Below are 21,237 nucleotides of genomic sequence, written 5' to 3' on the forward strand. Positions count from 1 at the left end.
ACAGTGAGTGCAACACAGCAAAGAGCAGTCTTAAAACAGCAGACTTACATATGAGTCAGATTATAGAAGAAAAAGAAATTCAGAGTTGAATTTAACTGTTTACATCAGTTCAATTGCAGAGACTACAGAGAATGAACCATCTGAAACATCTGTAGATATGTGAGACTAAGTCATCTTAATCTCTGAGAACACTCAGAGATTGAGTGAGATTAGTTTCAATGAGTCATTCACTGTAGTGATCTGAGCAGGTGAAGAGAGACAGTATAATGTATAAGACAGAATTACAAAAGATAGAAGCTGCTGAACCTAGTCACTGAACACTGTATTATATAGAGATTGTATAAGAGTAGTGACTAGCAGATAAAGAAAAAGTGTAAGAAAAGAGATGATGAATTAGTCATCAACTGTAAGAATTAACTGCAAAAGATAAATATTATTATATATATCTTATTCATTTTCATATACTATATATTAATCTATTTTCAACATCACATCATCTGAAAAATATCAAAAATAAAGAAAATCTCAAAACTTAAGATCTGTAAGAAATTCAAGAGCTATAAGTTACTCTTATAATAACACTGTATATATCTCTGATTTCTCTATCACTCTGTATATAACATTAATGTCATTTATTACAAGATTGACTGAAATGTCAATATAGAAATGCACACATGTACATGTAGAGAAATTGAAGAAGAGTGTGAGACCTGCAGAATCAGAAGTCAGAGTAGAGAAGATGAAGACAGAAGAAATAGAAGAAAGAGAAGACACAGAATTAGATGAATGACAGCAGAAGTCATCTGAGACTGAATACTTATAACTCAGTGTGCACACAACCTTCTCTGCAGAAGAGAAGAAGAGAGAGAAAGCAATAAAAGAAGCTTGAGAGTGAGAGAGAGTAGTTTCAGCAGTATTATCATCTTTAATCAGAATGATCTCTGACATCAGAGCAACTAAGAATCATTGTTAGCATATAAAAATTATAAAAGTAGGAATAACAATTATTAAATAAACACTCACTAGTCTTAGAATTGTACACATAATTACAACACATACAAGACTTCTCAGAAAGAGAGAGAGAGACATAGAGAAATACAGAAAGCAGAACACAGTGTGTGAACAGCTTATTCTCATAATAATATCTCAGACAAGGTGTATAAGTCTCACATCTGTAGGTGTAAAAGAGTATAATATTCATGTTTCTGTTTCTGAAAACACAGATATTCTTCACCTGCATCACAAAGTCAGATAATAATCATCAGAGAATAGACTGATACAGATTGATTATTCTGAAGATATTAATCAGAGCAGATATACCTGTAATATTGAATTTAACAGTCATGAAAAGTTTCTTAATGTCTGTGAATATCATGACTTTGTACACAGTAAAACTCATAATAATTTTTCTTAAGAACAGAAAAATCAGCATCAGAAGAAAAAGATGAAAAAGAAAAAGACTTACAATCTCAACACTGTTAAAGAGAGAGATGATTCTCTGATATGAATAAATAATTATCTTATTATAAATATTTAAAATAAACATAATAATCAGCATTTATAACTGAGCTTCAGATAGTTATATTGTATACAGTCTTTATACAATAAATTATTCTGAGAGTTAGTAAGAAGAGTGAGAGTATACACACTGAGAGAGATGATTTATTAAGTCTACACAACATCTTCTTAAAACAGAGAGAGTTAATAATGAAAGCAGAGACAGTAAAATCAGAAGTAGCAGAAGTGAGAGTTGTGAGAACAGAGATAGTGAGAGAGAAATCAGACACAGAGACAGATATAGAAGATTGAGAGAGAAGTAATAGAGAAAGAAATAGAGAGAGCAGAGAAAGATGTGAGAGACTCAGTCATATATAACACAGATAATTTCTTCATTATCACATTCTTTAAGTTCTTAATTAATGATTCAACACTGAGTTCACTATCATCAGTGAATGCAGATCTGTCAACATATGAAGATTCTACATGAATAAAAACAAACATATCAGTATCTGCATTTATGCAAAATTGTGTCAGAAAACATGATCAGAAACCCGCTGAGAAGGAAATGATTAAAAGTGTATAAGAAGGTGAAGAAGATGTGCTATTTATAATAGTATATTCTGACAATTGTTAGAAGATAAACAAGTTCTGATCACATTTCATAATATATTACACTTACTACTAATAAACTGCTCAGTATGAGTACTACAATAACACTTATTATAAGAACAGAGAGTCATTGTCAGAAACACATACAATGTGATAGATAAACAGATGAAAAGAGTTAAACAGAAGAAGAGATAGAAATCTTGAATAGTAGTAGTATTCAATGATAATGAAATGAAGAAGATAGTTAAAGAATGAGAAAAGTTAGTAAATGAGTGATATAATATAGTGAAAGTTTCTTTGTAAGAGTGTACACAGAATACTAGTCAAATCAGAAATAGATTATACAATTATAAAACACTAGTAATGAGCTAATCTGTATAAAGCTAGAGTGTATAACATAATCACATAAGTGTAACTGAATCTGATGAAGAAGAATGTGATTCAGAAGAATATACAATCATCAGATAATAACACAGTCACTTTCAAACTACTAGTGTATGAATGTAAAGAGAGCTCTAGTGATCACTAATTAATTTAACATACGAGATTCAATATATAAGAAGCCGGCGTACGCCTGTAATCGTACACTGGCTTAAGCAACCTTTGAATCACAAAATTGAGAAGTGGAAATCATAATCTTATTTGAAAAATGTGATAAGAGTAGACAGTAAGTCTTACTGAGACAGTATGAAACTACTATCTAATGTTAGAACTGTGTAATAAGATCTGTCAAATTGATAATGAAACTATTAAAAATTCTGATTCTGATCTCAGACACGGTCACATAATCAGTCTAATTACTACATTTATTCTAGTCACGTGCCACCTCAATCTATTCATTTAGTGTAACTCGCGTAGTTAAATTACAATATAATACAACAACATTATTTTTCAAGACACTTAATCTTACTAAGTGCATTACTTAATCTTGTTATATAAGCTGATCTCATCTGTATCACTATCTGACCTTGCTCAATACATCTTTTCTTGTAATTTGAAATCACTTAATTATTTATCATCAATTCTACAATCAATTCAAAATTAATTTAAAATCAATTTAAAATCAATTTAATACTGAAATTATTCTTGAATTTAATAATAAAGTAAGTATTTATATAATTTACACTGAATTGATTATCAATTGATTTTCAATCAATTATTAATTACTTAAATATATAGATTGAATTTATTTTTATTACTATAATTAATTAATAATTAATTCAGAATCAATTTAAAATCAATTTAAAATCAATTTAATACTGAAATTATTCTTGAATTTAATAATAAAGTAAGTATTTATATAATTTACACTGAATTGATTATCAATTGATTTTCAATCAATTGTTAATTACTTAAATATATAGATTGAATTTATTTTTATTATTATAATTAATTAACAATCAATTTAAAATCAATTTAAAATCAATTTAAAATTAATTGTTAAATATTTTTATCTTAATATATTTTAAAATTCTGTAAAATATCTCTTTATATTCTATATGAATTTGTCTGTTCATTTAATTGATTATGAATCAGCTAATGCTTTGATTGATTGATGAACTGAGTGAATGAGAATGAGTGAATTGAAATTTGAAAGGTTAAGTGAATTGAAAGATTGAAAGTCAATTACCAACTGATTATTACTGTATTGTGCGAGGTCGGGGTCATGATTATGTAATGAGGTCAAGTGGCGCACTTAGCGAGGTCAAGTTTTCTGTATACACCAGTTCTCTCCAGCTTCAACTAACATGCAAAGTTACGAAGGAAAACAATGACGAAGGTAAACTCTACTCCGTAACTATACAACCAATCACCACCCAACCAGTCGAACCTATTGTCTAGGTACAGTACATTACAATGAGACAAACGGCTGAAAGATTGAACCGCGGGATCTCCGGGGCCCATCTGCGTCAGAAGTATCGACGTCATGGATCTGATTCGCGGCGGGGCAGCCAGGGGGGCGGAGGGGGGAAGAGCGTTTGTTTAAGGGGGCCCGGGAGGCGAAAAGTTTTGCCTGCGTGGGGATGGGAAGGGGTGTCTGTCAATTGGTGATATTATATTGCGAGTGGGTGGGTTGGGTTCATTGTGTTTGTAGCTTGTTGATTGTATGTACAAGTAGTAAGGTCTGCTCCCTCATCCCCCGCGCCCCTTTATGTATTGTTGTGTACAGTACAGTACAGTCGCAAGAGAGAGGGAAGAGGAGAAGGAGAGGAGAAAACTAACTTTCGAATTCTAGGGTTAGGAAATGCTCAGCTGCAACTTCACCCATTGTCTCAAATACCGCCGTCTCTGCCGCCGCATCTTTCTTCACAGCTGGAGTGCTCTAGCCTGGCATATTCTATCCTATCAGTTCCCAGACTGCTCTTGTTCAGACGGCTTGTCATCACTCAACCCGGGTGGATTTGCGAGGAGAACAGTTGTTGTCGTATCTCTATATATACACATCCATCAGTCCATCAGTCCATCAGTCCATCCATCCCGAAACCAGCCGTTCTTGATATATAGACCGGTTGCACGAAGATCACCACTCTTTCTCTCTCCCCATTCTGTCTAAATCTAACCAGAAATCACCCCCATCGCCCCATCGCAGCTATTCCGGAACCACCCGCTTCCCATCGCAACCATGTTCCTGAAGAAGAACCTTACGGAAGAGGGCTCGTTGCCAGAGCACCATTCCAACTCTCACCGCAACCACAAGCATGGCGAGGGGCGTCACACGCCGCATCTGAGGCCATACGTCGACATGGTCATCTCCGCGTTCCAGGACCGGCGTTTCCAGCGGCGGACCTCCGTTTATCAGAAGCGGGATCTGCAGGATCGGGTTGCGAAGAAGAAGTGGACGGGGCCGCCGTCGGAGGTATATACATGCTACACACACATACCCCATTCATTTCCCAGTGACTAATTTCGTAAAAAAAAAACAATTTCAGACAATCTACGGCGGCATCTCCGTCCGCTCTAGCGAAAATAATGACATTATCATCGCCCTCGCCATCCGTGACACAACCTACTTCCTCGACTTCTCCGAGCACCACTTCCCCGTCGACGAGAGCTTCCACCCCACCGCAGACATCATCACCGACTTCGTCATCCATGAGCTGCGCAAGTACGAGCGCGAGCACCTCGAGAAGTTCATCGGCATTGCTCTGCCGCACGAGCTGGCGGAGCGCTGCCCGCATCTGTGTCCCCGCCTATGGGGGGAGCTGGATATCGTGCCGCTGGTCCTGCACGGCAAGGGCGTGCATAGCGTCGGCTGGATTAATCGGGAGTATTGGAATACGAAGACGTTGGATGAGCAGGCTGAGTCGGTGGCGAGGAAGTGCATCACGTATGTTTTCCCCTTCTTTTTTATCATTTCGGTTTTTCGATTTCGCTTCATACATGCGTGAAAAATAAAATAAAATAAAAGCTAACCAATATTACAGCTTCTTCGGGCCTAGCAAGGCGCCTCTGCTGCAGGTGGGGTATCGCGGAGGTGTGGAGGTTGACTGCGGCTTCCATGCTGTCCTGGCTAATTTGTCGGATTATGAGCTGACGGTTGGCTCTCGCACGTGGAATTCTGTGTTGAAATATGCGGATGATTTGAAGAAGCGCAAAGTCAAAGTTGCGTTTTTCAGCGCCACGCCGCAGGGCGGTGGTGTTGCGCTGATGCGGCATGCGCTGGTCAGATTTGCGGAAACGTTGGGCGTGGATTTCAAGTGGTGAGCTTAGACAATCTTATTATTTTAGTTAATGCCTATCTCGTGGCGGATCCCCTAATGTCTTTTTTTCTTCTTCTTTCTAGGTACGTCCCCCGCCCGCGCCCGGCCGTCTTCCGCATCACAAAGACAAATCACAACATCTTCCAAGGCGTCTCCAAGCCCGATGAACGTCTTACAGAGGAAAATAAAGCCGCCCTCACAGACTGGATCGTCGGCAATGCCAAACGATACTGGTTCGGCAAGGGCGGGCCTCTCTCCGCCCCATGCGAGGGCGGCGCGGATGTCATCGTCATCGACGATCCACAGATGCCTGGTCTAATCCCCCTGATTAAAGAGGTGACGCCGATGCGGCCTGTCATCTACCGCAGCCACATCCAGGTCCGCAGCGACCTGATTGCGGATCCAACGACGCCGCAGGCAGAGGCGTGGAATTATTTCTGGGATAGCATCAAGTGCGCGGATTTGTTTATTAGCCATCCCGTCTCGAGCTTTGTGCCGCATATGGTGCCGCGAGAGACGGTGGGGTACTTGCCGGCGTCGACAGATTGGTGGGTATTTTTCTATTTTCCCCTCCACTCTTTTTGCAGTGCCTGGAATGGTTCAGCTTGCTTACGCTCCTTTTCATGGATGTCGCAGGCTCGATGGATTGAATAAGACCATGGACGATTTTGACATTGGTTATTACGGTCGTATCTTCAACGCGAAATGTCGCGAAATCGGCATGACCACCATTGATTATCCAGATGGTATGTCTTTCCCCGCCATTGTCTTTTCGATGCATTTATGAACACACACATGGCTGACAAAATATTCAAGACGAGTACATTGTCCAAATCGCCCGCTTCGACCCATCAAAGGGTATCTTCGACCTCCTCGATGCATACGAAAAATTCCGCATCCTCTTCGGCGAAAACCGGCCCAAAGAAGAGAAGCCTCCCAAGCTCCTGATCTGCGGACACGGCTCTGTCGACGACCCGGACGGCGTGGTAATCTACGACGCCGTCATCGAGCACATCGACAACAACCTCGCCCACCTCAAGTCCTCCATCTGCGTCATGCACATCCCGCCCTCGGATCAGATCCTCAACGCCCTCCTCTCCAAAGCGCGCGTGGCCCTCCAACTCTCCACCCGCGAGGGCTTCGAGGTAAAAGTCTCCGAGGCCCTGCACAAGGGCAAGCCCGTCATCGCCACGCTCGCCGGCGGCATCCCGCTGCAAGTGCAGGACGGCAAAAACGGCTTCCTCGTCGAAGTCGGCGACTCCGACGCCGTCGCGCACCACCTCTACAACCTCTGGACGGACGACGAGCTCTACTACCGCCTCAGCAGCTGGGCCGCGGACAGCGTCAGCGACGAGGTGAGCACGGTCGGCAACGCGCTGTCGTGGCTGTATCTGGCCAGCGAGGTGTCGAAGGGCAAGACCGTGGCGCCGAACGGGAAGTGGATTAATGATATGGCGCGCGAGGAGGCGAAGGAGCCGTATGGCCGGCACGAGAATCGGTTGAAGAGGACGTTGGGGGATAATGAGGGGATTGGGGTTGGGGTTGGGGGGTTTTCGCTGCATAGGGGGCGGTCGAGAGATTTGGGAAAGTAAGGGGTATGTAGGTAGGAGAGTAAATCGAGTCTGGTAGTGTGTTTTTTTATGCTTTTGCTTTCCCTATTTTTGTTACGTGCGGTTCGTCGCGAGAGTTGGTATTTTCTTTCATTTTCTTGATATTTTAAATTCCTTCATAAAGTGCACGGCTTGTTAAATTTTTTTTTGAATATGTTGCCTTCAAAAGAAAAAAGAGGGAAAAAAAGAAAAGAGAGGAGGGAAAAGAAGCTTGTCTTTCTTGCCTCTATCGATCATTCCAAGTTGATCATTCCAAGTTGTCTGCAGATTTTGGTTTCTACATTTTTTGTTATTACAAATACCTGCACGGAGTAGATATAAGTTATAGTTTAGCTACAACATGGTTTATTTATATGGCTTATAGTTTTATAATTGCCATTTCACATTCCTGTTCACACAGGGTACATCGAAGGGAAGAAATCGAGTCCGGGGAAAAAAGGAAGAAATTCAAGGAGTCAATAAAAACTGGGGACACATTGACGTTTTCTTTTCGGCTTCATGTTATGCGGTTCTCATGGGATGGATGGGGGAGGGGAGGGGGTTAGTAGAAGAGCAAAGACACTCGTGTTAAAAAAAAAATCATAATCCGATGAGAAAGCAGATATTTCATCATGATTTTTCTCATTTCCTCCTTGTCCTTGTCAACATACCGAAGAGGCGATTTTTTATTTACTTTATCATTTCATATGAATATGAAAAGAAACGTAGGTGCCGGGATTTCCGAAACAAAAGGTCATAAATATGGAGTTATGAAAAAAGTTGACGTTGTCTCTCATATCTCATTGAAACCGTCTACCGTTCACATTCGTATGTCGAAATTACACCTTCGTTTATTCTCTCTAGCAAACTGAAAAAAAAAAACAATCTTCAGAGTGAAAATAAAAATAGGGGATGGGATGTCGAACAAGGACAAAAGATACATTAATGTGTGAAGACATATGTAACACCCCGAAAAGATGCTTCGCATGTATGACGGCATGATAGATAGCTCGGGAACAAATCACTAACGTGCACAAAAACGCAGGGGGGGGGAATCGAGCTAAAATAGAAAATAAAAATTGGAAAAATGGATATTAAGGCTGAAATGAATCAAGGCAACGGGGATGGACAGGTCTGAAGGGTTTTCACAATGTGGAGAGAGGAAAACCGACGAACGGAGAAATTTCATCCCTTCCGAAACCCTGCACGGTATCACGACTTCGCAGGATAGCCCCAGCCACACCCAGCTTACAGGAAAGCAACCGCTAATCCCAGCGCGCCGAGGCCGAGGGAGCCAGCGAGCTGAGTCGCGCCGGAGATGTCTTGTGCGGCGCAGACCTTGCTGCGCGTTTGGGTCGATGGGTTGTAGCAGACGTTCGAAGGGGTGATGCAGGAGACGTAGCCGGGGCCGAAGCATTCGCTGCAGGTTGTGCCGCCGTTAGGGCAGGTCTGGAAGTCCTGGTTGCTAGGCGCATCATCATCATCATCGTCGTCGTCGTCATCATCACCGCCGCCGCTGCTGCCACCTCCACCGCCTCTCTTGGGGGCGCGGGCTTCAAGGCCCTGAGCGCGACGCTCAACGGAAGTGATCGCGATCAGGTCACTAGGGTTGTTTGGGGTTGCGGAGGCGACGAGGCCGAAGAGAAGGATGAGGAGGGTCGTGACCAGAGGCCAGCGCTTCATGGTGAAGGAAGACATTTTGATGGTATTGTTTTTGGTATTGTTTTGGTGATCGAAGGTGGGAGTGTGGAGAGGATTTATTATTGCTGGTTGATACAATTGGAAAAGGAAAGAAGTGTGATGGGGATGGGGAATGGGAAACGTGAACTGGGAAGAAGCTAATATATATATTTTATCGCTCCAGGCTGTCAGTGAGTGGTGGCTGAATTGACTAAACACGGCCACACCGCTGGCTACTGGCTTCTGAAAAAGAATCGATATCTGTGTCAGAGAGTGAAAAATATTTTCAATCCGTGTTTGGGAAACTAAATCAGCCTGGCAGCAGTGGCAGGGGATCCGCGTAGTGATTGTTCTTAATTTAGGTGCAAATCCACGCTCTTCCTCAGCCATCATAACGGGGTCCTGGAGAACAAGCAATTCATATCGGGGTGGAACAGCGCCTCGCCGCCAAGTCGCTGGAAGCCACTCAAACTCTCAGGGCCTTGCTCAAGCAGCAGTTTCCTCCTGTTTGGCTCTAGGGTGCGGGAATGCTGCTAGTGATTGGAGCCTCGCTTGCTCCTTTTCGAGCTAAAGCCGACATCCCCGCACGCAGTCAACGGTTCAGCCGAATGCGTTTTCCAATTGGCGGTGTTCCCGACTGAGGCTCTGTTGGGGTTTTGGCTTTCAGCGAGGCATGAAACATCCTTGAAGATTCTTGATGAAGAGTGACGCAGAACTATGCAGTTCCAGGGCTTCGTGGGCAACAAAAACAACCCGCCCAACAAATTGTTGACTATCGAATACGAGGGTTAAATTGCGTCGACTTTCAGCTGAAACCAAACACTAAAGGGGCGGGAAGCAGTGCCAAAGTTGATCGTGAAAGCGTGATTTTCGCTTTGCGGTTCTCCTCACCTGTTCTCCTCACCATAAAATAGTTTTAGCCCTCGAATATTAGGGTGTTCGAGCAAGCATGGATGAATAGCGGGAATCCTGGCCGGCGCCGTGATGAAAATACGAGAAGTTAAAGCCAGAGGCGTAAATCGCATGGGGATGGAACTAACCACTAGCTGCCCAGAGCGCAGTTGCGTGAAAGTCAAAGTTTTCCAATCGCTGGTCAGTCAGAATGGAGATGCTGAAGTGTGATCGGCTTCAAGAAAAGCATGAAGAGTAAATTCATCGTATCAGATCATTCCCATGCTCCAGAATTTGGTTTCAGGTGCAGAAAAAAAAGATCACTACAAAAAAACGAGCTAGCAGACTGAAGATTTTCTCTGTCTGGAATACCCTCATCCTTCACACACCACCTTGATAGAGAATTCGTGGGTACAGTCGCATCGAAACTGCTGGCTTTTAGCCAGAAGTCAAGCATTTTTCTTCCACTTGCTGATCGCTGGTGGGTAACTTGTGAAGATCCTTGACAGGCTGAACATTGGGGCCTGAAGTTTGAACTAATGAGTTTCGCGCTAGAAACTTCATGATTTCATTATTTCCTGGAAGGGAAAATTTCCCATTTACCAGAAAAGTGTGGTACCGTGGACACCCTGCAGATGCCATGCTGATGCATGTTGTGTGGTTGTACAGTGCTTAGGCCGAAACACAGCAAGCGTGGGCTTCCAAGGGTTTGGGACCCAAATATAGTGCAGAGCCGCATCTTAAACCTGCAGACAGCCAAACGGCCCAAATGGCCATCACAATCACTCCGACGAGATGCCTTGGTCTAGCATGTGAACATAAATGGGCGTTGCTATGCAGCCCTGGAAAAGCCAGCTTTTCAACCAACGCATTTGTGGTGCCTTGCGAACGGCACAATTTCGCCACCAACCTGCCACCGGAGAGCAGCGAAAGTCCATTGAAGTGATACCAAGCCATGCTTTGCCTGGAGGCTGGATATTAAGCCATGTGGAAAATGGGCTGCTTATCTTCAGAAGCACTTCTGCGGGCGTGGTCAAAAGTCTCTCAACCTCGACGATATCAAACTTTCCCAGAGCAAGCCAAACGGAACCGCCCAATTCGAACCACGTCAGACAGCCTCAACGCCATCCGCCGTGATTAGAGGGTTTGGCTGGGTGCCGCAACGTCGACAGTCTTCCAAAGTCGATTTTTATTGATTTGACTTTGCGCTGGCCCCTAACATCAAAGCATGCCGCAGATTTTGTGAACTACCCTGCCCAACGGAAAAGTCGCGGTGGTGATAGTGATTGATCCCGGCTGGAAGAATATCCCAACAAGGCGCCATGGCGCTGAAGCATCGGTCGTTGCTGGTGAAACGCCTGATTCCAGTAGATGGGGCCAGATAAGAGCGCTGTTGATTGGTGCCAGATGTCATAGTGCGGCGAAATATGATTCCACCCCTGAAAACGTAAAATATATCAGCCTAGCTGGTCAAATGGAATGGGCTGTTTTTGGAATTGTTTCCCTTACTGTTTCCGTTGGATTTTGGTCCGGGTGTCTCAACCGCCGTTGGTGCATTGATTCATTTACCATTGATCGAAAGTCAGAATTTTCGAAAGGCTTTCTCTCTTGTTGTTCTAAGGCACTTAATCTCCGATTTCCTTCGGGTAGCCAGGAACCCTCTAACAACAGTAACCAGGATAAATAGAGCCTCTTAACTGGCATACATGAACAGAGCCATACATGGCATGTATACCACGTTTCCCCTAGCTAGTTTCGTCAGCTCGTTTTCGCACATTGTTCAGTACTCAATGAGCAGCGCCCTGTGAAATATACCCGGTGCATTCTTCACAGCGACCGACGGAAAACGTTATTCTATCATCGATGCGATCCTCTGGCACCTGGTTGATCACATCTGCTTTGCATATGGGTACCCCCTAATGCTATATCCAGCTATGCCGACCAGATTAGCTTGCATTGCCGTCGAATCGGCTGGGCAAACCGATCCCGCAACCAAGAGGGCAGCAACTTTTACGCCTCTTGGATAGGTTTGCGAATTCCTTTTGCGCATTACTTCCTGGCTGTCACATTTCATCAGAAGAGAGTGATGCACCGGTTGATCCATAGCACATACTCCAAAAATGGGGGAAATCTTGGAGGTCAAAATTGATCGGACTGATATGAGCTGCTGATCTGAAAGCCTTTCCGAGCCCGCTCATAGTTTAAAATTCCCAGTTGTCAACTACCTACCCCCTTGTCATGCTAATATAGGATCCCCATCCTAGGACCACTACAAATAAGGAACCTTTGACAACAGAATTAACCATTTTTCAGGTTTTGGCGGCTTGAACACCCTTGTTAGCTCTAGTTATTTTTCATGCTGCTGATTGGAACTTACCGCCGGCGCGTCATTTGTGAAACTTCTGGCGTAGTTCTATCTGTAGTAGCCATGGCCATTGACACCTGAGGCTAGATTTGTGTGTTATACGTCTTCATTAACATGATTAGAATTGGTTTCATCGAAAACGCGACTTCGCGAATGAATTTATGTTCGAAAAATGACGTCACTACATAGTTACAAGTCACGTGAACATGCTGACAGGTTATACTGTTGTAGGCTACTGGGGCAAAAGAGCTCAATCACCACCAGCGCCTGCTGGTAGAAGGGCCGACCAACCGCGGGACCCCCAACACCCCCCCTCGGACCAGCTACCACAGAGTACAATACTTCCCCTCAGTGGCTCCCTTCAGTGGCCTCCCCACAATGGCTCCTTTTTAATAATGGACTCAGTCAGTCCTAGGGCTCACGGGACTTCTAGGGCACACTCCTGGGATGTCTCTTGGCACTGTTAAAATGTTCAAGGGTATTTGTTAGGAATTTTTAAGTCCATTCTGGGATCGAACCCATGCATGTTGACCACAGCGGGGCTCACGCTCAACGGTCTCATAACCTGTAGGCTACTGGGGCAAAAGAGCTCAATCACCACCAGCGCCTGCTGGTAGAAGGGCCGACCAACCGCGGGACCCCCAACATATACTTCTTGCTCGATATATCTCACAATAGTTTTTGCACATCAGGTCATAAAGATAATGCTAGGTTTAATTACAAATATTTGAGCAGGACTCTCTCATTCACTATCGAGGGACGCGCTGCCGTTCTTTTCGCCATTTACGGGACTTCCCCTACCAATCGTAAAGCCCTAATATTCCCCCAGCAAAGGGCTGGCGGTCCCGCCATTCAGGGGGGTCGTGTGCGGCCCGTTCGTTTGCCTCCCGTTCATAATTCTATATTGTACCAGCGGGTGAATATAAAGCGTATCTAGCATGGATTCGGCCCCGCGGGAGATTCCAGGGTACTACTATGGTACGTATGAGTGCATCCTACATTGTATACTGTCTCGGGTTTGTGCCCGTTTTCGGGGCCTATATTCTCCATTGTCGAGGTCTCATTGATGGGAACAGATGACATGATTGTCATGGGAATATTCAATACACTTATCTTTCTATATTTCCGTATCACTAAAGGATATTTCAATTTTGTGTTCTGAACTAACCACGACCTATGCCCCAGACGCTGAGAAGAAGAAGTATTTCAAAGTCCAGGCAAATCACGCTGCACCATCCGGATCGAAGTACACAAGGGATGACATTAAAAAAAGAAAGGAGACATCTTTGGTTAGTGTCCTGTAGCACTTCATGTGTGGTTAATACACCCCACCATGCTAATAGTAAACTGCAGAAGCGAAAGAGGATAGAAGAGCACTCTCAGCGCATATCGACGGAGACTATCAAGAGGTCAAACCTGTTACAGTGTCCTCTCGGTGGCAAATTGCTGCAGCGGGAGTATGGCACGCTACCCTCCTCGAGGAGCTTTGTTTCCGAACACCGAGCCGTCGCATGTGCAAGGCTGCTTTCTAGGAATCGATTGGTCGATGTAACTAGCTATGATGCTAGATTTCCCGTGTCGAGGTTCGCCAGGGACCCTTGGAGTGGAAACCTCTTAGTTGGTGTGTATCCGAGTTTTCAACGGTCGCTATTCTTACTGATATTGATGTGTTTTTAATCTAGCGATCAATACGGCATCGAATTACAACCTTCTGTATAGTCTGCCAATCCAATCCATCGACTTTTTATGTGAGTATCGGGCCCTGCTGACGAAGATGTTATTAGGTCTTATCTTCCTAAGAAACAAAGTCGGCCCTGGCAGTACAGATTGCATCAGAGGCAGTGTAACTGTGCAATGGTGGGATATGACTGGGTAAGTGTGACCGCAAAAGGAGCTTCAACCTTTTCTAAGGAGTTCGGCAGGTCACTTCGCTCTCAATTGGTCCAACCGGCTGGCTTCTGTGAGTGTCTATCTATCGGTATATTTTCAAGTGGACGAGATGCTAAGACGATATATACAGTGTTTCGTCAAGCAATCCAAGCGGTGAAAGCGTTCATATTTCAACTTCTAGACTCACAAACCAGTTGGATGGCCGGTCCGCGACTCAATACGTCGTTGGTAAGAATTCTCTCACTCGTTCTTTGGAAATTGAATTGCTGCTTCGTTCCTTGAGTTACACTAACAATATGTCCATCTAAGATACCACAACCACGTTTTGCTACCCCGGTACTATGGTATGGTGTTCCGCCCCGTGCCCAAGTGCAACAGAGAGCATATTTGTAGTTGGAAAATCAAGTAATCTGTTATTTATCACCGGGATTGATTCACACTGGAACACGCAAACCGTCAGGATGCCGAATACTGCTGATATCATGGCTGTTGAGTGGCTGACCCCTCGAGTGGTAATGGCCGGGATGACCAACTCCCTGGTGCAATTCTATGATTTACGTAGCCAGGATACCGCGACGAGACTCCAACATCCACACGGTGTATATAAAATTCGGAAGGTAGATGAATGGCGGATTGTGGTGGCAGGGGCGAAGAAGAATGTATGCTACAATTATCGGGATTTCCCTCTATTGTCCCTAATCGTCATCGCTAAAATTCACCTTGATAGCTACATATGTACGATCTCCGCTATGGCCCCAGCGGCATTACAACACGTCCCCAACCCAACAAACCCAGTCACATCTCGACAGAACCCTACCTCACGTTCCACGGCTATGAAAACGACCATTTATCGCACGATGAGCTAGACATCAGTCCCGAAACTGGTCTTCTCGCCTGTAGTGAGTTGCTACACCTCCCTCTTTCCACCCTACCTCTGAGAAAAAATAAAATAAACCCACCCTCAAACTAACTCCATCCCAGGCTCCCCTTCCAACAAGATCCAGCTCTTCTCCCTCAACACTGGTAAACTTATCATGCCTCCACCCCTCATCCCCTCTCTTCCCTCTTCCTTCCCATCCGCCCACATCCAACCACAAGCACGCCAGCGCAGGGCTGCCGAAGTTTCCAATCCCAATCGTAGAGACGTACCTATTACCCACTATCTATATCCGGACAAGATTACCTGTCTACGTTTCGAGAATCTAACGGAGGTGCCAACGGCAAATGGCGCAGGAAATACGGGGAAGCCGAGTTTGCTAGTTAGCGCAGGACCTATAGTTGAGGAGTGGCGGATGTGAAAACGATTTTGATACGAACTTGGCTTGACAAAAAAAAAGGCATGAATACGCCTAGCGAGATGATGGAATTTATTTTCCTCGTTCTTTTCTCAATCGTTTTAGTGGAGGTCAACTGGGGAAAGCATTCGATATATGTACGATTTTGACTTTTTGCAATTTTATATTTGGAAGGTGTTTTGTGGCGAATTCAAAGGGATTAGGGATGGAACTAATAAAAACGGGGATATTGGGGTTTACGAGTCCAGGATTCTTTGAAATATTCTTATTCTGTGTCTTTGGGTGGTCATTATGGTCATCTTCATCAGCATGCATACAAAACCAAGTTTGCAATGGGTTGGTTTGGAGGGGAGAGTGTGGGCCGGGCGTGTTAGTTTTTTGTAAATATGCTGTGAAAAATCATTGCACTGGTTGTGTTTCTGCTGACCCTGGAGGAATACAGAGGACTCCAACGCACATGAAGAAGTCAGATCTGGGAACAAGATGGAAATTTCCTACTGCCTCCTAGGAGGAGGGAACGCAAAATCTAAGCCGCCAGACTACGCCTTGGATTATATACATATCGTGTTACATCTTAATCTAACCATAAAACATAAAACCCATGCACATACAATTATTCTACACCTACATTCCCCTCTCCTCCGGAAACTCGTCCGCAAGCTTCAACCGCGCAACGACATTCATGCTAAAAAGCTCTTGCACCAACAACTTCGCCGCGTATGGGATAACCATCTTCACAACCCCGCGCGACGTCTTACACCGCTGACACCACCCCAAATACCCCATAAACCCACAACTCTCACAGACATCTACCTCATGCCGATCAGACGAAATCATCAACCGCTCCAACAGTAACTGGCTAGTTCCATATGCAATCAGACAATCACGCTCCATCTCGCCCAGCCGCAGGCCACCATCCCGCGACCTTCCCTCCGTCGGCTGTCGCGTTAAGATTGCCCGCGGCCCACGCGCCCGCGAATGCATCTTATCTTGTACCATATGCTTCAGCTTCTGGTAGTAGATGGGTCCCATGAAGACATACGCCGGGAGCGGTTCGCCCGTGATGCCGGAGGTGAGGTAATCCTTGCCACCATACGAGAAGCCATGGTCGACAAGGATAGCGGACATTTCCTCCACGGGACTGCCGCCGAAGGCAGTCCCATAGCCGAACTGGCCGGAGAGAATGCCCGCTTTGCCCGCGATGAGCTCGAGCATTTTGCCCACTGTCATACGTGACGGAAAACCGTGCGGGTTCATGATAATGTCCGGGACGATTCCGAGGTCGCTGAAGGGCATATCTGCGTATTCGGCGATGATGCCGACGACGCCCTTTTGGCCGTGGCGGGAGGAGAATTTGTCACCGACTTCCGGCACACGGGTTTGGCGCGTCTGGACTTTGATGAGCTGATTTTCGGCCTCGGTGGCGGAGATCATGACCTTGTCGATATAGCTGGGGTCGGGGAGTTTGTACGTTTGTGGGGAAGGGATGTAGGCGATGGGCCTGCCGGCGTCTGAACCTGTGATGCCAGACGATAGCGCGTTTTCCGGTGTGACTTTGTTGATATACACTTCACCCTGGTTTACCTTTTCGCCGACGGCGGCAAGGCCGTCGCTGTCGAGGAGGGCGTGCTTGCGGATTGGCAGGCCGTTTTCGCGGTCAGGGCCTTTAAGTTTATCCTTTGTGCCGTTGGAGTAGCTTTTGAGGTTTGTGGAGTATTTGCGGAAGACCTGACAGCGGCCGAAGCCGCGGTCTACGGAGCTCTTATTTAGGACGAGAGCGTCCTCAATATCGTAGCCGGAATAACTCATGACAGCAACGGTTGCGCTTTGGCCGGCGGGGAGCTTGTCGTATTTGATCAGCTCGATCGTTCGGGTTTTCACCATGGGCTTTTGCGGGTAGACCATGGTGTAGAGGAGGGAGTCGATGCGAAGGAATTGGTTATTGGCAATAGCGCCTATGGCTTGTTTACCCATAGCGCATTGGTATGTGTTTCGGGGAGATTGGTTATGATGTGGATAAGGGATGAGGCCGGCCACAGCGCCGAGAATGGTAAACGGTTCGATTTCCAAATGCGTCGTGCTATCAGTAATGTCCTCCTCATATACGGCGATATAAGAGTCGTTTTCCTCATTGCAATCCAGATACTCTACTAGGCCATGAGCCAAGAAGTCGTCAAATTCCATTGACCCGCTCCTGAGCGCCCAGAGATGGCTCTTGGTTACTTTGGATTTCCCGTCTTCAACAACGATCAGTGGGCGACATATACGCCCATCGTCCGTAGCAATGTGCACGGCGTTCTGATGATGATTGATGAAGACACTGATGAATTCTGAAACCCTCCCCGTCCGCCGCAGCCGACGGAAGGAATTTAAGAAAAACTTCGGCCGCCGCGTTAGGGCGATAGGAGATCCGTTTAAGAAGATAATGTAAGCACCCTGGCCATGCAACTCGCGGCCGCCGACAGTCTGCACGTCTTCCGCGCCAAGGGCGAATATGAGTTTTCTCACAGGCTCCTCCTCGTCGTTGGTAGTGATATGCGTCATGAGCGCCAGGTTCTTTACAAGACCACAAGCCTCACCTTCCGGAGTATCGGACGGACAAAGCATGCCAAACTGGGATGGTTGCAGGGCTCGAGGTCCCGAGACTTTGCGGGTCTTCTCAAACTGACTTGAAATACGGGTCATCATGCCCAGAGCGGCGATGTAGCTCAATCGGCTCAATACATGAGTAACACCCGCCCGCTCCATGCGGAAACGCTTCAGGCTCCAATTACCGGTTGAGATGGCCCGGTTCATACCCTGGGTGATGTGATTTCCATGAATGGCGACGACCCCATATGCATCGAATTGTTCCGTCCGTACAGGCTTCTTCAGCACCTTATCAATATTCATTTTAATGTCAAATTGAAACTTCTTAAACAGATCCTCAAATAGCAATGCCAGGAGCTGGCCAGCCAGTTCCAGTCGCTTGTTCCCCACATAATCCCGATCATCTACTAGACTGGGGTCATGCTTCGCCATCAAAACACGCCGAGCCATATGTGCAACGTACAGCGCCTTGGGCCGGAAGTTCAAGTTTTCCACGACGACATGAGAGATGATAACAGAGGAAATTGCTTCGATGGCTTCCTGCACATGGTTTCGTCGGGTAATGCCAAAGCTGTTCGGTTTCCGGTTGATTTTGATTCTGCTACCGATATATTCCAGCGCCTGATGTTGAGTGTATATCCCGAGTTTCACGGCCTCCTCGAAGTTAATGGAAAAGTCTTCTTGGTAGGTGCTATCTATGCCGGCAACAAGAAGCAACATTTCCTTGTCGGACTGGATTCCCATGGCCTTGAGAAGGATGACGATTGGAACATCTTCATTAAGAACGTTATGTCTCATGTATATCCGGTCCTTTTTCATGATGATATAACTCTTCGACTTTCGTTCGTTCGAGGAACTGTCACACGACCGTTAGCGAAATAAGTCCCGTATACAATTAGGATATTATAAAATGATTAATATATCCAAAGAATAGTACACACCTAGTAACCGAAGCCTGAACAATCTCCTTTTTCAAATCCGTCTCCACAATAACCCGATTCTTACTCAACTGCTCTTGTACCAAAATAACCTTCTCCGTCCCATTAACGATGAAATACCCACCAGGATCAAGCGGGCACTCATGCAACAGCTGCATCTCCGCCTCTGATTTATTCGACAACACACACTTGGAGCTCCGCAGCATAACAGGCATGCGACCAATCGCGGTCCCGTTCCGCTTGACTCGTTGTCTACCACGGACATATTCAAAATCGACCAGGATCGGGGCCGCATAGGTCATATCACGCAGCCGGCATTCGTTTGGTGTGATAGTAGATGCTACATCGAATTTGGAGTCTTGTTCTTCATCTGCCCGCCGGGGATTGCCCAGGTAGATATCGTGGAACCTAAATCAAGCAGGCCAAATTGTTTAGGAGGCGTTTCTCAAAACGTAATACATCGCAGGAAAATTGAGAATAAATAAGAAAGAATAAGTACCTGATATAAAAATTCGGGTCAACATCGCTACGAATCTCCGCGCTTGCCTGCACGATCTTCTTCAATTGAACCTCGACGAAGTAATTATAGGAATCGATATGCTGTTTGACTAAGCCCTTCACTTTGAGGAAAGCGGGCAGTAAATTCCATTTATCTTCGGCAGTGTTAATTGGGTCTGTGAGGGATTTGCTGTAGTAAAATGGTTTGAGGAGCGCGTCGAAATCCTACATTTCAGCGTTAGCCAATCTACATGCAATATACTAGCTTCCACCCACCAGGAAAACAAAAAGAACATGAAAATAAGATAACATACGTCACCTCCTCTCTTCCCCTTTTTATGATGTGAATGCCCATGCGTATGCAATTCCGCTTGGGCATGGGCGGCGGTGGTCGCGGGAGCGGGACCAAGGGCGGAAGGGGTCTTCATGGCCGGAGCTGTTTGCGCCGCACGCTTCCGTTTCATAGGACTTCCGGGCATAACTGGGAGGGGTAGAGAGTCCACTTCCTATATACATGAATTTGTCAGGCTTATATGGCTGTAGGGTTGAAGATGAGTTATAACAGAGCTGCGTGTGGACTGAAAACCAATAAATATGCCTTTTCACGTACCTTGGAGGGGTCGTCTGGCGGAGCTGCCTTTCTTCGGGGAGGCATTACCCTCTTTCAAGCAGCCTTTGGGAATTAGGCAAGCTCAGAAAGGAAGTGAGATATGTTCCTAGAAGAACTTAGACAAGGAAATTAGATCATAAATCGTGAGCGCTCATGTTTGGCAGAGCAATATGTCGTTCCGTCGGTCTCAATATCTCAAAAGTTATTTTTTCCCCCGATGACACTCTCCCGGAATAACTTGGCACCGAGATTGCGGCTGATTATATAACAAATTAAGCAGTGGTCCAAGCTTTTGAGGCTAATCCGTTTACAGAAAGTGGTCACGTGTACTATATTTCTTGATTACTAAGCAGCCGATTCAACGTTTTCACATCAAGATCTCAGTCGGTCGGTTCAACCTCCACGAAGTGCACAGAAAACAAAGACATGGAAAGGGAAACATACTTTGCCATTCCAAAACTGCCAACTCATGACCCCTCTTTTGCCCCTCCGTGCTCTTCTGCTTACACCCGAAAATAATAACCCTCCCCCCACATCTCACTGCCCTTCCCCGCTTCCATTAGCTATACCCTGCCCCTCTCAAAGAAACGAGCAATTTTGATGCCCGACAAGCCCTTCCTCTCACGATCTATGAGTTTCACATATCAATTGGCTTATAACAGTATTGGGTGCCGTTTTCCTTTACGAGGATGGATAGATATTGTTAAGATTCGGTCTGCTCTGGTGGAGCATTCTGCATGCATCCAGTCATGCCTAACATCCTCGAACTTTAATGATAGTACTCCTAAACCCAGCCCCGCGAAGAAGCCGAAAACGCTCTTTTTTTTTTTTTTTTTTTTTTTTTTAATCTCTCCTACTTAAGTTACACGTCATTTGTCCGAGCTAGCTAGGGGAGGGAAGGTGGGAGGAATGGAGGGGTAAAGTGGATTCTGAACAAGCAAGAAGAGAAGAAGACAAGAAGACGAAGAGAAGAAAACAACACCCCACCACTAACTGACCCCTCTTACATCATGATGTTTCCCTTCACACACCCCGCCCTCTAAACCAGCAAAAAAATATATATACATCATATCTATGCGCAT

The 21,237-nt window shown here is 45.3% G+C and overlaps 5 protein-coding genes across 7 annotated transcripts; 2 read left to right on the forward strand and 3 right to left on the reverse strand.

The window, feature by feature from the left end:
• Positions 1 to 3,732: 3,732 nt before the first annotated feature.
• On the forward strand, positions 3,733 to 8,143 carry BDCG_05621. 2 transcript variants are annotated; one of them, XM_045421312.1, is made up of 7 exons: positions 3,733 to 4,232; positions 4,346 to 4,966; positions 5,040 to 5,437; positions 5,535 to 5,810; positions 5,894 to 6,358; positions 6,447 to 6,556; positions 6,627 to 8,143. In XM_045421312.1, the coding sequence occupies exons 2-7, from the start codon at positions 4,733 to 4,735 to the stop codon at positions 7,400 to 7,402; spliced, it is 2,259 nt and encodes a 752-aa protein (XP_045277227.1). In that variant the 5' UTR covers positions 3,733 to 4,232; positions 4,346 to 4,732; the 3' UTR covers positions 7,403 to 8,143. The 2 variants fall into 2 exon arrangements, with proteins under 2 accessions (XP_045277227.1, XP_045281324.1); XM_045421313.1 differs by having other exon boundaries at positions 4,186 to 4,966; positions 6,627 to 7,778.
• Positions 8,144 to 8,647: 504 nt separating this feature from the next.
• On the reverse strand, positions 8,648 to 9,097 carry BDCG_05622 (uncharacterized protein; the record flags this gene model as incomplete). The annotated part of the gene is made up of 1 exon (XM_045421314.1): positions 8,648 to 9,097. The coding sequence occupies one exon, from the start codon at positions 9,095 to 9,097 to the stop codon at positions 8,648 to 8,650; it is 450 nt and encodes a 149-aa protein (XP_045277228.1).
• Positions 9,098 to 11,159: 2,062 nt separating this feature from the next.
• BDCG_17154 (uncharacterized protein) lies at positions 11,160 to 12,400 on the reverse strand (the record flags this gene model as incomplete). The annotated part of the gene is made up of 3 exons (XM_045426304.1): positions 11,160 to 11,409; positions 11,677 to 11,715; positions 12,348 to 12,400. The coding sequence occupies 3 exons, from the start codon at positions 12,398 to 12,400 to the stop codon at positions 11,160 to 11,162; spliced, it is 342 nt and encodes a 113-aa protein (XP_045277229.1).
• A 626-nt stretch (positions 12,401 to 13,026) lies between these two features.
• On the forward strand, positions 13,027 to 17,755 carry BDCG_05624. 2 transcript variants are annotated; one of them, XM_045421315.1, is made up of 10 exons: positions 13,027 to 13,313; positions 13,521 to 13,624; positions 13,689 to 13,956; positions 14,018 to 14,048; positions 14,120 to 14,207; positions 14,258 to 14,295; positions 14,356 to 14,453; positions 14,535 to 14,884; positions 14,953 to 15,124; positions 15,207 to 17,755. In XM_045421315.1, exons 1-10 carry the CDS (start codon positions 13,274 to 13,276, stop codon positions 15,521 to 15,523), a joined length of 1,506 nt encoding a protein of 501 aa, XP_045281326.1. In that variant the 5' UTR covers positions 13,027 to 13,273; the 3' UTR covers positions 15,524 to 17,755. The 2 variants fall into 2 exon arrangements, with proteins under 2 accessions (XP_045281326.1, XP_045281325.1); XM_045421316.1 differs by lacking the exon at positions 14,258 to 14,295 and having other exon boundaries at positions 13,229 to 13,313; positions 14,018 to 14,053; positions 15,207 to 15,576.
• BDCG_05625 (DNA-directed RNA polymerase III subunit RPC2) lies at positions 15,637 to 21,097 on the reverse strand. Its single transcript, XM_045421317.1, has 6 exons — positions 20,600 to 21,097; positions 20,156 to 20,484; positions 19,860 to 20,051; positions 19,547 to 19,770; positions 19,051 to 19,455; positions 15,637 to 18,965 (listed from the first exon to the last, which is right to left on the reverse strand). The coding sequence occupies exons 2-6, from the start codon at positions 20,198 to 20,200 to the stop codon at positions 16,145 to 16,147; spliced, it is 3,687 nt and encodes a 1,228-aa protein (XP_045277230.1). The 5' UTR covers positions 20,201 to 20,484; positions 20,600 to 21,097; the 3' UTR covers positions 15,637 to 16,144.
• Between the last annotated feature and the right edge of the window lie 140 nt (positions 21,098 to 21,237).

This window comes from Blastomyces dermatitidis, assembly GCF_000003525.1.
Source record: "Blastomyces dermatitidis ER-3 genomic scaffold supercont1.5, whole genome shotgun sequence".
Classification (NCBI taxonomy): Eukaryota; Fungi; Ascomycota; class Eurotiomycetes; order Onygenales; family Ajellomycetaceae; genus Blastomyces; species Blastomyces dermatitidis.